This window comes from Dromaius novaehollandiae, chromosome 16, assembly GCF_036370855.1.
Source record: "Dromaius novaehollandiae isolate bDroNov1 chromosome 16, bDroNov1.hap1, whole genome shotgun sequence".
NCBI classification, from domain to species: Eukaryota; Metazoa; Chordata; class Aves; order Casuariiformes; family Dromaiidae; genus Dromaius; species Dromaius novaehollandiae.
The window spans coordinates 18,735,853-18,753,178 of record NC_088113.1 but is presented as its reverse complement, the minus strand read 5'-3'; the positions used below and the strand labels follow the sequence as shown (position 1 = coordinate 18,753,178).

General features: G+C 53.4%; 1 protein-coding gene across 1 annotated transcript; it reads right to left on the bottom strand.

Moving 5' to 3' along the window:
* Nucleotides 1-774: 774 nt before the first annotated feature.
* SLC17A9 (solute carrier family 17 member 9) lies at nucleotides 775-15,552 on the bottom strand. The gene is made up of 13 exons (XM_026092851.2): nucleotides 15,338-15,552; nucleotides 11,535-11,732; nucleotides 9,951-10,090; nucleotides 9,171-9,270; nucleotides 8,384-8,514; nucleotides 7,580-7,676; nucleotides 6,812-6,908; nucleotides 5,046-5,133; nucleotides 4,885-4,919; nucleotides 4,527-4,642; nucleotides 3,953-4,008; nucleotides 3,537-3,566; nucleotides 775-3,431 (listed from the first exon to the last, which is right to left on the bottom strand). The coding sequence occupies exons 1-13, from the start codon at nucleotides 15,448-15,450 to the stop codon at nucleotides 3,268-3,270; spliced, it is 1,365 nt and encodes a 454-aa protein (XP_025948636.2). The 5' UTR covers nucleotides 15,451-15,552; the 3' UTR covers nucleotides 775-3,267.
* Between the last annotated feature and the right edge of the window lie 1,774 nt (nucleotides 15,553-17,326).

Below are 17,326 nucleotides of genomic sequence, written 5' to 3'. Positions count from 1 at the left end.
TTTCTGAGGCCGTCCCAGGTGGGAGGGGACCTGTCTGCAGAGGGCGAAGCGCACCAGACCACACTGGGTCTCCTACCCGGGCAGAGGGTTCCTGCCGCGGTTTCTGCAAGTGAGAAAGAAAAGCGTAAAGACACGTGCCCAGCTCTTGCGTTTCCCCTTCCTCATCCTCATCCTCCATAAACCACCCCCCACCGCCGCCTCCCAGGTGTGGGGCAGCGCGGGCCAGCTGGTAAGGGGACGTTTAGCCACACGTCCCCCCGGCGTCCTGCCCTCCTCGGCTGGCTGCCTCTCAACCCCACGCGCCTCTCCCTTTCTTTTCTCTACCCGTGTGCATTAGCCGAGCACTTTTAATACCACTGTTATAATAAGACCACGAGTTCTCCGAAGCGTGGCTGAAAGTTCAGCAGTAGAGAAGTCCTCGATGCAGGTGCACATCCCACCTGACGGAGGACTTCCTCCGTTTACAGTATCACCCTAACAGCTGATACTGGACTGCACCCATCTGTATACAGACCGGGCCGTATCCATCTACATCTAGCTCTATACTGGACCCCAGTGCTGTAGTGACCATAGCTCTGTTGAAGAACAGGTTTTCAGTCATTTTTCCAGTTCCCTTTTTTGGGGCAAAATAAGGGGGAAGAGCAGGTAGCCCGCAGTGTGCTGAGGTCCAGCCTGCTGCTCCCCAGCACTGTCAAGGTGGCCACGTGAAGTATAGTTGGGCTCTGCTGTCCCTTACCGAGCATGCAAATTAGCACTCAAATGAAAATCAGACGCTCCCGAATGATTGTCTTCCTTTATTTTGGTAGGTCCTTCCGTAACAGAACCTCTCGGACGGCAAGCTTTGGCGACGTCGCTTAGACTAATAATAGCAGAGGTATGCAAAATGGTTTCAGCACTTTGCCAAAGGCGGGTGAACACAGTGAAACCGAAGCCTCAAATGTCCTTCAAATATATAACTTATTAGCAGGTTTACAGAGACAGACAGTCCTGATGACCCACCAAAGCGTTATTCGGAACAGCAAAGAAGGCACAGCAACACCGGTTCGGTCATCCGGGACTTTTCTTTTTGTGTGTGTCAGTATAGGAAAAGGCCGTGCAAAAAATCTGCACAGGCTGGACCAGACACAGTGCTGCCAAAGAGATGCTTCGATGGCCGGGGTTACATTTGCCGTGTGCCCCCTCCCATTTTACCCACTGCTTTAAAGGCATTTCCCAGCGGCATTCCCGTGTCCCGGCTCTGCCCAGACACAGGTGGCACCTACGGTAGCAAGGGGGGGAAAAGCAGAGGGAGAAAATGCTCTTTGCCATCTCTCTGGCCCCAAATCAGGCCACACAGATGCTATATTCTCTTGTGAAGGCATCAGGCAGTTGCATCTTTATCTCTTAATACCCCCTGTAAGTAGCTCAGCTTAGATTAGCGGCACCCATTAGTGTCTCTGCAATTAAAAGTCTGTATTTTCATTATAAACCTCTGTATTTAGAAGCTTAATACGGCTGCAAGATATCCTCCAAGAAGAAATTTGGCAAAGAAAAAAAAAAGAGGGGCAGAGGATTTTTTTTTTTTTTTTGCAGATAACTAATGTGGTCTATAGCCTTCCTGTGTGGCGAGTGTGGTTTTAGCTGCCTCCCCTCTGCACCCGAGCAGCTCTGGAGCTGCCCCCGGCTCGCAAGCTTGGCCCCGATTCCCATCGGCTGCACTCGCAACGGACCTGCCAACACGTCTGCGCCCGAAACCCGAGTGAGCCCTCGGGAAAGCCGGGCCCAAGCCCCAGCAGAAGCATTGCAGTAAGTGCAAGAGAAGCAAAGAGATTCTTTCCGGCTGCAAGCAAGGCGTGGGAGGAAAAGCAGCAAATTTAATACGAAATGTCACATTTAAAATAGATCCCACAAAACCAAAGAGTGTAGGCTGACAAAACCTTCTCCTCTAGAAATGCTGTGGGTTTCGGTGGGAGTCCTCCATGAAATATGCATGCAGAATCAGGCCTCAAGTACAGAAAATAGACTATAGAATTTGGTACTTTAAATTTAAAGATATTTATAAATAACTTAAGACATTCAGGCTCAGAGGCATATACAGCCAAATATTTCCCTCTGATACGGGGAAGAGCACGGATCCACATCCGGTACTATGGATCCACAATGCAGAAATTAGCTTTACATGTAATACAGGAAGAAAACATGCCCGTTGCAGGCTCTTTGGAACGTCTCCTGCGCCCCGTTGAAGGCACATGGAGGACACTTAAAGCAGAAAGCTTTGGGGATTATAGATCCATAGTACAGAACATGACCTTCATATACATTCACGGCATTCAGCAAAACAACTCCCGGAGGATTCCTTGGCTACGTCTATACTGCCAGGTGTATATATAATGGCAAACGTCACCATTGGGTGAGCGAGCCCAGGCTCTGGGTGGTCCTCTGCTCTCAGCTCTGAGGTTGTCTACCTCGGTTTGGGTCTGCTCTCCAGCTGCTGGCGAAGAGGAGCCCTCGGGCACAACCCCTGAGCGAGGATGGACCCAACTGGATCCAGCAGTCTGGCCTGCAAACTCCAGTCTCGGCTCAAGCACGGTGAAGGCAGTATAGATGCAACCTCACGCCCAGGGTCCACAGTAGACGTCCAGCCAGAAATCTACGCTTCCCCTGAAGGGAAGCCTTGAATTCGTCACACGACCCATTCTCTTCTACACCCGATTGTACCCGTCGAGCACACTGCAAAAGGAAGGCACACAGGGACAGTTTAGGGCAGAGGTACGTTCTTTTGGACTATTCCTCGCATTTAGTTCAGACGAAATGTGTGGACCGGCAGCCCAAGAGCTGGCGATCCTCTGCGTGGTCTCAGGACAGCAGAGCACAGAGGAAGCAGCTCCCGGCAGGGAAAGCAGCTCTCCCTCAAGGAGCGGTCGGTGGTCCACGGCGAGGGTGCAGATCGCGGCATCGCTCAGAGTCAAGCGGGATAAGCTGTTCTGGCCACGTGGATACTCGCCCACTAGAAATGGACTGGGGCAAACCAGCCACATGGCCCCAATTCTCACTGGTGATGTTGAGCTGGTCGGCTCTCCAGGCCATCAGCCATCCCCTGAGCAAAAAGCGAACGCTAGATTTCTTTTCTCCTGTGGGTTTCATCAGACCCGTTAAGTATAGGGTCTTGGCACTTTTTTTTCCCCTGTTAAACATCTACAAAAAGAAAATATGTTCTTTGGCACTTGTGCGACAACGACACATAGACGTGACACCCTGCTATCCTTCATTGGCTTGCTGAGCTCGTCTCTACAAGTCTATATAAGCGGAGTCCGTGTCCACCCTCTGGGCTTCTCCGAAGATCAGGAACGTGCAGAGGCCGACGCTGTTGACAACTGCCACCAGGTTGAAAACGGAAGCCCAAGAGCCGGTAGTTTCGATCAGGTAGCCAGCCAGGTACACGCAAACGACACCTGCGCGCGGGAGAGGAGACACGGATGCAAGGGCTGGGGCCAGATCCTGCCCGCCAGCTGCGAGGGGCTCCCCAGCAAAGGAAGAGCTGCAGGAAGGTGCCTTACCGAGCAGGGCTCCACCGGTATTTCCAACGCCTGGGAAGGAAAGAAAGGGAAATTGCCCTATTGCTTCGGCTCACAGGAATCCAGGGACGCAGAGGGCTTCACCGGGGTTCCCACCCGATGCCGACCTGTGCACCGAGCAAAGTGCCTTGCTGACGGCCGGGACAATGATCAGGCCAAAATGCTTATCCTCCTCCCACCCCTCTGTGCACGCAATCACTTCACTAACGAAAGGGCACGTTCCTGCCGTTCCCCACTCCCCGTGGCCGCAGGTCCGTGCGGACAGGGAAGCTGGGGCTGCGCATGCAGATCAGCGGTGCACGGTGCTGCTCCTGCGAACGCTGCGGTGCCCACGGCAGTGCCCCCCCCGCGCACGCGGCATCCTCCCAGCACGGACACAAACCCTCGGGGAGCCTTACCGAAGAGCAAGCCAGCGCACGAGGGGGCCAGATCTTGTACATTTACTGAGATACCACTATGGAGAAACAGAGAGGAAAAAAAGGCTGTTTTAATGGAACATGATTGTCTTTTTCATTGTTTACACATCGTTCGGTCTGTTAGACAAAAGCAGAGGATCCTAGACATGAAATGTCACAGTAAAGAAAAGAAAGAAAGTGGCTGAGCGTTGGGCAACACAAGAGAGTAACAGAAGGAAAAGGATTCAATTCAAAACAGCTCACTTAAAGCACTTGGAAGGATCAAAACGCAATTCACCTTCTGCTTCACGTGCTACTATCTGCTCGGTCAGATGTGCCCTCCTCAATGTGTCTAGCCCTTCCCCAAGCTAGATGAGGTCCACAGGTGTTGCTGGAGCATCTCCAGCCCGGCGGTCCCTAAACTCCACCAGCCTTGCAGGGACCAGTGTACGACACTCAGACCGGTGCTGGTTTCTGCACTGACATAAGGGTGGAGGTAGCCTGCTTGGGGACCCCAACACGACGAGTGTGGGTACGAGCTAAGCGCCACAGCTAGTGTCCTCATCACTCTCGTTACCTGTGGTTAAAGGTCTGAAGTCCAACAGAGGCCGAGGCAAACACTATAGCTTTGCAAAAACTGGATGTCTGACCCAGGCACAAAGCAAAAATGCTCGAAACACCTGAGCCGATGACCTGGAAGAAAGGGAAAATTAAATGCCACAGCAGCTTTTCTGTGACAAAGAAAGCAGCTCCTTCTGCAGACAAACTGTTTGATCACTAATCTATCAGCAAAGCTATAAAACCTATTTTCTCTCCATCTCTAACCACCAGCCGGGCTCTGTAGGAGACCCAGCCCGCCCTTCCCCAGCAGACTGCCATGCACCCACGGCTGGCAGGCAGCTCCAGCTGCCTTCGCCTGGCTTTATTTCTCTTACCTGCATGAACTTACGAATGGTGATGGTTTTATACCCTGGAAAAGAGAAAGGAAGCGTTCCAGTCAAGGACAGCTCAACAGTTAACCTTGCTCTCCAGCCAGGAGAGTCTAGGGTAAACGTAACTTAGGATAAAAATGAGGAAAAGCCAAAAGAGCTCTTACCCTGGTTGATTAAATGATCAGACAGAAATCCACTGAATAAGCTCGTTGGAATTGCAACCAGCCACGGGACTACATTGAACACCCAGCCCTAAAAGGGAGCAAAAACCCAGAGGAGCATGCTACCGGAGCCGAGCTTGTTTGCTTTATTTGCTATCCGTAAAAAGGAGAAAAACAGAGAGCAGGACTCCTTGCAGGATCCTGAACCGCCTCCCACGGCTCGCAGTGTTTAGTTTGCTGTGTTTAACTGGGTTTCGGCGGTGCCACCTCCAGGGCGGAGAGGCAGGAAGCTCTGCCGGCAGCAGCGCGGAGGGACCGGCCGCGGCAGAGCCCGCTGCTCAGCCGGGCGACGGGGCGGGGAGCCACGCGGCCACGGGAAGCCCGCGGGATCTGTTACTCTGCCTTGTGGGTCATCAGTAAAACCGCCAGCAAAATTTCAGACACCAGCTTCAAGCTCCTTAGCAGCATTACTGCGAAGCCGAGGGTTTTCTAATGCCGGGATTAGGTAACGTTACGGGTAGCAACACACTTTGGTCTGTTTTCAATTAAGAAAGCTTGCCACGTTTGTAATCACCGATGATTACTGGGCATCTGGACTGCAGCTGCTCAAGATGCTCGGGTGCCCAGATGCACCGCGAACCGAAATCAGCGGGGCTGGGCTTCCCCCGAGCTGGTTCACCCCGCCGTCCCTCCAGCCACCTCCATCCGCGCCGCCTCTTTGCAGAGCGGCCGCCCGGCGCGGCGGGGGCACGGCGTCCCCTCCTCCAGAAAGGGAGCGCGAGCAGCGGGTGACACGGTTTCACCACGCTCGGGATTACTGTCAACCCTGGGGCTCGAGCACCAGCAAGCCGCGTTTTATTAAAACCTAGGGAGCGATTATCAGATGCAGGAACATTATAGGGAGCATCTTACATAAGAGCACCGCGATATAATGCCTAACAGATGGCAAATTGCTGCCACACAAGCATATTACCGGAGGTGCACAGATCTTGTCACAACAATATGTTTGCTGGTTTAATACATGATTCTAATATAAATATCAAGTATGCCATAAAGCGCCTTACAAATGTAATATTAAGAGGCATTTGGAAGCGGCTCTGGAAGTTATTTAAAAACCTGACAGAGCCGTTGTGGAAAAGATTGTGCCAGTGTCTGAGAACAAGGAGACACCAAAATATTAGCTTGCAGCCCAGGTATTAACTAGGTTTCTGGAAAATGGGGACATCATTTATGCTGAGGAGAGGGAAGCCGCTGCAGCGTTTTTTAAAGTACATGTTATTAACTATAATTACAACTTTCTTGGGCTGCTCTGAGCTCTACAATGCCAGTACAGTTAAAAAAAAAAAAACAAAAAAAAACCATGTAAAGATAGGAATGAACAGGCTGGTGGTCATTTGCAACGCGATGAGCTCTGTGCCATTTGCAAACCATCCTTCCCTCAGCAAAGAGCAGCCTAAAAACCAAACACGACTCCCTCTTCCCTGCCAGGAAAGTGCCCACGAAAAGAAGCAATGGAGGATCCCAAAATCACCCTCTATCGGTCTGGGCGAGCGGAGGGGCCGCTGCATTAAATTGGTGCGTAAGCCGTGCAGGATCCCACGGGCCAGATCCAGACACCCCAAATCCCAGGGAAGCCCCGTCCCCCGCTCTGGAGGCGTGCAGAAGCTTTCTGCAGACGGGGTGCACGGGGGGACGCCAATCCCCCCCGTTCCCTCACTTGTGCGGAGACCGGCGATCGCTTTCTGCTGCCTGCCAAAAAGCCGACTTACCTTCGACTCGGGAAAAGTTTCCTTGAAGAAAGTCGGCAGCCAGGAGAGGAGGGTGAAAAACGTGCTGGCCGTGGAAAGCTGAGCGATGATGACAGCCCTGAAAACACACGGCGGGGAGGAAACAACCAGTGACAGCGACAGGTCATGCCGGGTAAAAAACAGGCTTTCTGGCAACCCAATATTTCAGTTCCTGGCCTATAAATAAATCCCTTGCGGCACTGGAGTTGCTTCCTGAGGTTTTTCCATAGATAACTACTGCACTTGGCTTGCCCAAGGTAGCAGCACGAGTCCCTTCGCTGCCCCAAGCCCTCTGCACGGATGCCCGACGCCCGCTCACGGTTTCGGGCAAGGCGAATCGCCACCGCGATTACGCGAGTGCCGTCCCCAGCCGTGTCCCCGTCACCGCGAGAGCTGCTCCGCTCCGAGGGGCTTTGCTCGGGGCTTTGCTCAGGGCTTTGCTCGGGGCTCTCTCGGGACCCGGCGCCGGCGGAAGCACCCATGGTTACTCGAGGTTAACGTTCCTCCGCAGAGCAATAAACCACCTTTTCTCCAGGTCACCTCTTGGGTTCTTCGTTTACATAGAAGGGATTTGAAAACCCGCTAATATTTTCCCACATATCTAAATAAGTGGGAAAAATGCAAATACACAGAACAAATAAGCACAGAGAGGCGGAAAAGCCTTTGGAGGGACGGTGCTGTCCGAGCCCTGCGGCCTCGGCTCAGAGACGACGCCGGCCGCACCACGCTCGCCCCGCAGCACCCACCTACCAGATCGGCGCCTTTCTGAACAGCTGCTTCCAGGGCACTTTGGTCTGCTTGGATACGGAGAGGCCTCTCGTTAGATAATCCAAGGGGATGATGAGCTCTGCGGGGAAGAAGATATGCAAAGCAAGTGATGATCAGCACTGTCCTGTGCAACTGGAAGGCTTACTACACTGGCCAAGATTCCTTCACTTTGTCCCTACACTCCCCCATCCAGCCACCTTCACCCTATTTGTTACATCTCTTGCTATAATTAGACAGTAATGTCTTTGGACAGGGGCCAGGTTTGAATTTTGTGCAGCACCAGGCACACACCGGGCTCCTTACGAGCAGGGCTCCGACCGATCACACTCAAATGATGCTGTAGCCAGCATTTGCCCATATGTGGAATTACTCCCTGACAGTTATTCGGAGCAGATATTCCAGATTAACCCGTCTTGAACAACTCTGTGTGTAGATGCTCTTACTTTGGAATAAGTATCTTGGCTTTAGCATAATCCACTTTGGAGAACATGCTCTGCCTGGTGTGGCCACTGCTGCTGAAGAGCACCGAGCAGCTGGATCGGACTCCCAGCAGCAGAGATCCAGCGCGGGACTTGGACCTTTCACACTGCTGATCTCCTATTTCAAAAGCTTGTTTCTGGGTTTAGTACCTTGATCAGACACACTGTATGTTATACAAAGACGCCTGAACAAAATTCACTGTGTAAAAGCTGGGGAACTCAGGGGACCGGCAGAAAAGAGCTGCCACGTCCCCAGGGTGCCGGCAGCGAGCAGCAGCCGGGGGGAGGTGAACGGGGCTGAACTCACCTTTCTCGTTCAGGAGGTACTTGCACGTGCAGTAAACCCAGAGCAAGGTGAGCAAGCCGGAGAAGTAGAAAACGCTTTCCCAGCCGTACCAGTCGAGGAGGAGAGACCCCACGCCGCCGATCACAAGCGTGCTGCAAGGGAAACCACAGAGCGAGGTACAGGCCTGCGAAAGGGCCGGCTAAGGTCACTCGGACTGCGGGAATCAGCAGTGCTTCTCGGGGCCGGCTGTGCAGGAAGCATCTCAGGGAAGGGATGAATCAGCAAGAGACATGGGGACGCTGGAATTCTAGGTGATTAAACGCAGTAATATTTCTATTTGACTTTTAAACAACCTTTCCATTTAGAAGGGAAGTTCTCACGGAAATTAAAAGAGATGGGAAAGTTTTATTATCCCCATTTATCAGGGAGGACAGGTGACTCGTCTCAGGCTGACCCTCTTCCTCCCGCTGCATCAGGCTGCTCCCCTTAGACATTAAGTGTTGCAAAGGCTCTTCAAATCTGGCTCAAAAGCAAAGAAAAAAAACCCCCAAATAAATCCTCGACAGAGTTAAGAGCAAACTGCATTTCAGAGAACACAAACTCTTCAGCAACGTGTGCGTGAGCGTGCACGACAGCCACAGCCTGAGGCTTCTTCAGCTGCAGCCAACATCCTCAAGGACCCGGGAGTCCACATGTACTTTGGGCTGGAAGTTTTGCCTCCAACTATTTAGTGGCATTTCATCACATACATTGTCCTTAGACTCTGGCACTCGTGGCTCAAAGCCAACGCGGCACTTGCCTTACTTACCCGAACTGCGAGCCGGTCCCCACCGTGCTGTACGTGAAGGCGCGCTCGCTCTCCCGCACCTTCTGCGAAAGGAGGCTGGCCAGCGCGGGGAAATACACCCCTGGGAGCAAGGCAAGCAGGACGGGTCAGTCGCCCGGCACCCGCTCACGAGCAAAGCAAAGCAAATTGAAAAGATCCCATGGGAGCTAAACACCCAGACAAGGCAACGAGACTTTTGGTGAACACAAAACAGGGATATAAAATGAAATGGATGAATCCATGTCCATGCAAGGTTTATTTGCACCCTCTCCCTAACACTTTGTTTCTAGCATCACTGTTACTACAGTAAATTTGTCACTGCCAATGCACTTATTGTCATAGTCCCCCACTGTTGCAGCTCAGCAAAAGGGAAGGAAAATCATCCCAAAGGAGTCAAAGATTTGAGAAGGACCAATTTTCACAAAGCGTTTTCAAGGAGTTTTAAAAAATAGAAGATCAAACAGGACCGTTTATGATTTCCAAAGCAAGCAACTGCAGCTTCTTTCGGTGGCAGCCCACACCTTGCAGACAGATTTCTACAGGGGAGCGACTTAGCAGTGACATCATCTAGAAATGGCACTTTTTTCCTGCAGAAGTTCTAGATGTGGAGGCAGTTTTGAGCCAGGTGGTTGCCCGAACACATGGGAGAAGAGTTTGTGCATTGCAAACCGAACTTGCACCCGAAGTTACCGCCCACGCGCTGCCCCGTAAGGAAGCCCCTGGCAGGGAAGCGCACGCGTGCTGGGGCCGGTCTCGCCTCACCTTGCAGCAGCCCCATGAGGAACCTGGAGCAGGTCATGAAGACCAGGTGGGCAGAGCTGACGTGGGTGAGCAGCGGGGTGATGACCGTGAGGAAGCCCCAGGCTGACGCCGAGAGGAGAAGGACTTTTTCGCCTCCTATTCTGGAAGACAGAAAACGTGCGTCAAAAACGAGCAAAGGCCAAAAGGGCAAAGGCCCCCAAACAAGACCCAGGAGTGTTCATCCCGGTTTAGCCTGTTTTTAAGAGTGATTTTTCAGTCCAACCTGTTCTTCTCCTCTGTAGCCCCTTGGGGACGAGGGTCAGCAAAGCCCTTCCCTTGCCCCTCCACCGGAGCCGTGTGCCGGCCGGCGGGAGCACACGGGAGGAGGCGATGCCCGGGAAGGGCCGCGAGACAGCTTTCCAGCAAGGCTGAAGGTCTCCTACGCCGGGGAATTCAGCCCTGCTGTCACTGTTCCCTCTTCCTCGAACAATGCCATTGTTTTCGCTTCCATTTGCTCTTTTGCATCAGCCATGCTTGTCCGTTAACATTTTATTTTTTGGCAAGCATTTGCTTGCAAACTATGAAGGAGCGTAACGAAATGGCATAGTGCACTGCATGGATAACGAACTCCTTCCAGGTACGTGCTCCTCACAAAAGGTTTCGTAGGAAAGTGCTCCTCACTAAAGACAGGGCGGTTGGGCAGAGTAACTCAAGCAGGAAATTACTGAGATCTTTCCTTAAAGCCAACTGGGGTAGTCGCATGGAGGCATGTGCTTTCCCCAGATGTGGCTGGAAAGGGTGATGGGGGCTTGCTTGTGAAAAGATTGCACAAGAACACAGGGTGGAAAACCCGCAGGTGCTGAAATGAGAACGAGAACACAGGCCGTGCAGATCAAACAGAAAAAGGCTGAATTCCTTGCAAAAAAGAAATATTTTCTTCCTCTGGTTAGCAATTTTGGCTGTAAACCCTTCCAAGCATCTGTGCAACACCACGTGTATTTAACTGCTTGTTAATGGACAAATAACACTCCCTGCGAGCAGCGGCTGTGAACTATGCAAGAGCACTGCCATTTATCACTTTTCTAAAATAAGATCTGCTTTACACCTGCTATTTTTTTTTAAATCAGCTTAACACTTTAGGATGTGGGCTTTCTTATTTTTATTGCAACAACTGAATGACTACTAAAAACTACCTCCATTAGAAACATTATGCAGGTGAAAAATGCTATGTTGGTCTAAGTGTCCATTAATATAACCACTGTGGTGGCTGTGCAGGAATTGTTAAAGCAGTGATCATCATCTAGGCACTCCCCACCTTTGCTGGAGATTTTGCCTCTGCAAAGTTCTTCAGTGCATACCTAGCTGTAAGTATAGCAGCAATTTTAAGACCCAGGAATTTAGTGGGATAGTCAAAACTGCGTGTGAATCACGGCTGGGGGCCCTGATGGGAAGAGCAATGGGAATTGCATGCTCGGTGCAATCTGCAGTGCCCCATAAAGCTGCTCCCCTTCATCCACTGCCAAGACCTGAACTGCACGGTCACAGCAGAGGAAGCATCACTGGAAAAGCCCAAGCAGATGAAAACATAAAAATAATTTCCGGTACCGGTCGCTGATGTGTCCGCCGATAACCTGCGTCAGGCAGTAACCCCAGAAGAAGCTGCTCAGCACGACGCCGGACTGCTTCTTGTCCCAGTCGAAGCGGCTGCTGAGGGCGACGGCGCAGATGGGCACGGCGACGCGGGCGCAGTACAGCAGGCACGTCCCCAGCAGCAGCATCACCGTCCACACGCGGGACTCGGGCCTGCCGAGGGCGAGAGGGCGACGGGGAAGCGGCACGGTGAGAGGCAGCTCCGCGCACAGCGAGGACTTACAGGGCGGATGGGTTGGCCTTGAAAAACTAAAGGTCAGAGCAGTCCCACTGCTCCGAGACACGCAGCGCATCTCACGCGGTGACTTTTTCACGCTAACTTTTATTGCAAGCACCGTTTGACCCCAGCGGCAAGACCACAGCGTCCGTCTGCAGGCTGCAAGGCGCAACGGGCCGCTCAGCCGCGGAGCAAGGCGAGCGCCGAGGCGGAAAGCCGGTTTGCTTGACTTTTTTCCGCAAACAAAAGCTTTAGGAACTGTTCTTTCCAGGACAGGGAAGGAAAGGTCAGCACACGAGGCTGGAGGCATTTGCATGAGGCTCCCTATCCAGGTATTTGCTATAACACTGGTTATTGGGCTTGCCTATTCATTTCCCGAGGGAGATGGCTTGTTACCCTTCCGAAATACGAGGGAGAAGGAGCAATGCTTCAGTGAGAGACAAGACATGTTGTGGCCAAATGGCCCAGAGAGAGAAGCTGGCAAGTTTAAGATAAAATTAATAACAATATGCTAACAAAAGTGGGTGCAGTTTTGGCATATGAATACCAGGTTTAGTATACCATATACCAAAACTGAACACAGTTTTGGTGAGAGAACTGGTTCCCTGCACCGCGAAGAAGGGGAGGAAGAGGATTTGCTCCTGCCGCCAGCGCCGAGACCCTCGTTCCACTGCAAACCCGCGGCCCCCGCGGAGGCAAACGCCTCTCCGCCTGCAGCCCCGCTAACCTCAGCTCGCTCCCGCTCTGCCCACAAACTACGGAGTTAAAGGCTTAGTGAGAGCACGCCCTCTTTACATTGCTTTTATTTGATTATATTTATGGCCAGAGCACGAAGCCCTGAGCAAACCGGCTCGCTTTGCTCCGGCAGCAGCGGCATGCGCTGTACCGGGCACGGACCGCCGCGCTTTCCACGCCGCTGAGCAAACCCACCTTCTGCCCGGGAAACAACCCGGGTGCTTTTCTTACATTGAAACGAGCACCTTTTGCTCTGCACTGGAATTATGATAAATGCAGGTTAATCTGGCCCGGCACAAGCCCGTTTATAACGGTGTCAAAGGGGCTGTCACGGAGAGGGACGGAGGCACAAGGCAGAGGCAAACACGCCGGGCAGCTCTGCCCGCAGCAAATTAATTTATTGCTATTTCCTGATGAGGCCGATAAGGAGCTTCAGCGCCGATGTCTGGCGGGAGTAACGGGAAGCTTCTTGGCTGGTGCTTCGAAGGCTGGAGCCCTCTGCACCGCGTGCACCTGTGAACGTATGGAATAACCAGCGCGGCAAGCAGAAAACCTTACATCTGCTGCCTGGGAGAAGGAGCAGGCCAGGGCTGCCTCGGCCACCGGACGCCCTCGGGGCCCTCCTGGTCTTGCACCGCAAGGACGATTTGCACCAAAAACATGTCAATTTGGTCCCGAACCGGCAGCAATCGCTTTATCGCCTGCAGGTAATGGCTTTCTCCCCCAGCCGGTGACCAAGCAAAACGCAGTAGCCTGCAACGTGCGTAGGTATTTGCTACTATTTAGCTGCTGAGAGACCTAAATTGCACTTTTCCCCCCTGAAGCAAATAGAGATTTTCTGCATAAGCTTTCTCGGCATTCGGAGTCACTCTCCTCGCCGCTCCGTACGCTCATATGCTTCCGCTGTATTTTTCGATGCATCGGTGGAGATTGATGCACAAAGCAAGCAGGGAGGAGAAAGGAGGCCATGGCCCGCAGCCTGCTCCGGAGGGAGCATATCCAGCCGGGAAAACCCACCTCAGCGCAAAGCGGCGGTGGCAAAGGCTGCGGGAGAAGCAGCTCCGCATCCCCGTCACGAGCGGCGTCGGCCCTCGGCGGCACGTGCCGCCCTCGCCGGGGCTGTCCCCCGGGGCCGCGGCCGCCTTCCCGCTGCCCCCCGGCACGCGCCCCGCCACCGGCCCCTCCGCAGCTCCTGCTCTCGGCAAAAGCAGAGACGCTGGCAGATTTCAGCAGCTCACACGAGCTGGAGGGAGTCGTTCAAGCCGGACGGAGAAAGCGGGAAAAGGTGCTGGTAATACACACGCGTGCTTCGTGCAATAAAAATAAACCCCGCAACTAAAGGGCACGAGCTGCGGTGAGAGGAGCGGGGCACGGCACGCCGGAAAGTGCCGCGACGCCCCGCGTCTCCGGGCCTCCTCCGCCCCGGGACGTGCCGAGCTCTCCGTGCCACATCTCTCCTCCAGAAGCGCCGTCCAAACCGCGATCTCCGGAGCGCCGATAACTTCGTCGGCGACCTTCAGCAAGGGATTTTTCTCCTCGGTGCGTCCGTTTTCACGCCGGAGGTGCGGACACGTATCTACGGGCTACAGGGTCGTGGTTGGCACGTCAAAATCTCCCGACAAAAAGCGTTATCCAACAGCCAGATGGGTCACACAAACGTGAGGGCTTTTTCCAGCCCCAACACGTTGCTCTTGGAAGAGCGAGAACAGCCGGGTGACAGCGGAGCCATCGGAAACCCACGGGAAAGTTTGGGAGAGGCAGGATAAACCGCGGGGGAAAAGGAAGGATGAGCAGCTGGAGGACAAGAGAACGAAAGGAGAAGCAGCAGGAGCAAAGGGGGAAAAATAAACCCGCTGAGATACGGGTTTCCCTCTCCTCAGGCCGCCGGCGTCGAGGCCGCATCGCTTCCCCGCTCGACTAAACCTCCCTGCGCGCAGGAGCTCGCGAGGCAGCTGCAAACGCCGAGAGCTACCGATTCGCACCCGCCGCACGGAAAACGCCCGCCGGACCGAAACGGCACCCGGCCGCGGCGCAGCCGCATGCACGTGCCCAGCGCCAGGGCCGCGACCGCCGCTGTGCCGAATTGCTGCAATATAGATAAGAGGCCGATTGCAGCTCCGGGGATCCCGCTGCTCCTTTGCGCAAACCGAAATCCCGCAATTACCCGCGGTCGCTGCTCACGACGGTCCGAATCACTTCGAAACACATCTTTCTCTGTGGGTATTTCGCCAGCAGTCTCTTTTGCTTCGGAAAGCGGCTATCTATGGTTCGCGTTTTTAGGAAAACCGAGGTTTTCTTCTGGCAAAACGTGTTAACGTTTCTCAGAGGAAACAAGATCTAAATGGAAACTTTGTTGCATGCAAATCCAGACGGGAATTCCCCCCCCAGGTTTTACTAACTCTGAGAGAGCAATTAGAAAAGAGAAGACAGAGAGAGGGATTTTTTTCAATTTCTTTAGAGGGAAAAAAAATCTTAAAATTTTAAGCGACACCGGTGCCAAACACCGGTTTTGAAGGTTATGCCCGTGCTGTTAAAAGCAGTCAGTTTGGACTTAAAAAGTGGGTGTGAGTCTCATTTTTGCGTCCCGTAACTACTCGACTTGGAGAGCAGCCAGCGCTGCCTCGCTGCTGCCCGGCTGCTCCTGGGGCTCTGCCCGGATCGCCGCGGCTCCCGGCACAGCGCTGCCCGCAGCTCCCCGAGCGAAGGCTCCAACCAGGACCCGGAGCCCCAGGTTTCCCCTTGTCCCCCCACACCGCTGCCCGGTTTCGGGCCCCGGCACAGCGCGGCCCCCGCTCCGCAGCCCTACCTGGACCAGTAGGGCTCGGCGCCGCCGTCCCTCCGCACGCCCGGGGGCTGCGCGGGGCGCGGGCCGTGCTCGGCGCTGCACGGCGGCACCTTCCTGCCGCCGCCCGCGGCCATGCGCGCAGCGCCTCCCGGCCCCGCCGGCTCACATCGCCCCGGCTCCCCCCCGCCCCCCCGGCGCGGCCACGTGTCAGCGCCTCCCGCCGCGCCGTTCCGGGAAGTCCCGGCAAGCCCCGCCGACACCGGCCCCCGGGCGGCCTCGAACCCGCGGCGCCGCCACGCTGCGCGGGGCGGGGGGGGGGCCAGGGCAGAATTAGGGCCTCGTTTTATCCACCCCCCCCCCCCCGGTAAATAATTACACCTGCATCACCGGCAAAATCGAGCAGGTTCAAAAAAACAGAGGGGGAAGAAGCGGGGTCCCCCCCACCTCTTCGCGTGCCTCCCCCATGTCTCGCTGGCCTTCGTCACCCTCCTTCGGGCACCTGGAAAGCGCAATGCCACCAGCACGGTTTGTGGGACTGCCTCCTGCCCCCTCACCCTCGCAGGGGCGGCTGCAGGAAAGCCTCTGCCTGCTCGTTTTAAGGATTAAAAACGAGTATGATGTTACTATCTGAAGAGTTTAAGGAAAAAAGAAACCGGAGTAAGTATTGTTACAGCCTGATTTAAACAAGAGCTTTTGCCTTCCTTTAAAGTATGTGGGAGAGATAATCAGACTTACGGAGGTAATTAAAATAATAGTTATCTTAGTCCAAAACAAGGGGATTTGTGACTCACTTCAGGACTATGAATGAGCAAGAGGAAGAGCTTTGCTAAGACATTGCTCAGGTGACTGCATGGCCGACGGCAGCGTGGACACGGGCACTGCGAAACTCCGCTTCAGCGGAGGAGGGAGCAGGAGCTCCGGCACAGCCCCACCAAGGTCGTCCGCGGCCCTCGGGAGAGCGAGCAGAGCTTCTCCCCTCTGCTGCTCCTCCAGCCAGGAAAACCAGCAGCCTGTAAATGCTCATTCAAATGAAGCCTGTAGCAGACTAATGCTTAGCTACCTCACCCATTCTTCTCCTAACAGGAATACTTTGCAAGTCTCTGAAGAGCAGCTAGCAACTGAAATCAAGATGAGTAAAAGCGTTATTGAGCTGAACTTTAGACCAGGAACTAATAAAAGGTTCTTCACACACCATAGAGATGACTCCAAAACAAGGAGGTCTCCAGAGCTGATGACAAAAGCAAAATCATACTGTTCTTTGCCTCAGCTTTTCCGAGGAAGGAGATCTGCCTCAAAAGGCCTCAGGTACGGCTGCACAGTCCTCCTGCTGCCAGAGGAAGCAAATACCACCAGGCTTAGGTACAAGGGGGAACTGAGGGGACCCTGTGTGGTAACCGTGGGGCTCAGTCATCATCAGGTTGCAGACTTCCCTTCAGTTATTTGGACAGGAAACTATGCAAAGAAAGTATTTTTATTCGTTCTGCTAACATGCCCGTTTCCAGAAGAGGGAGCCAGGTCCTGGAGAACTGCAGCCTAAAATTGAAACCATTGTTCAATCTGTGATGAGGGATTAGGAGAATTAGGGGTATATATATCCTTATCTTTTAAATGGTATATGTGTTTGGAATTAATTAATTCTAGGTGGGAGAGGAGATGAATGCTGATGTAACTACACAAGTTAAAGCATGTAACAAGCTCAGAACAGAACTCAAGAGCTGAGATCTTAGGCATGATACAGTAACCAGAGCTGGATAAAACAGATTAGCTCATACCCAGGTACGAGCTAACATGCCTATGTTACAGTCCCGTTACTGCAGATGTAAGCATTGATACTACCCCATTGGCTATCAGCTTGCTCAGCTTCCAAATCAAATCATAATTTTAGTACGGCATACAAAGCTTTCTGTATTTGTTGCACTCCTTCAATTCCCCTCCTTGTGCTACTCAACGTCTCTTCAATGAATAGCTGCTTTGACTGATTTGCCTCTCACGTAAGAAGCAAGTTTCACT

Bases quoted from the DNA above. Each gene is read 5' to 3' on its own strand.
- SLC17A9 (XM_026092851.2), bottom strand. From the start codon at position 15,450: ATGGCCGCGGGCGGCGGCAGGAAGGTGCCGCCGTGCAGCGCCGAGCAC. The intron at 3,567-3,952 runs GTAAGGCTCCCC...TTTCCTTCCCAG, and splicing joins GTGCGCTGGCTTGCTCTTCG to GCGTTGGAAATACCGGTGGA. The intron at 3,432-3,536 runs GTAAGGCACCTT...TCCCGCGCGCAG, and splicing joins TACCGGTGGAGCCCTGCTCG to GTGTCGTTTGCGTGTACCTG.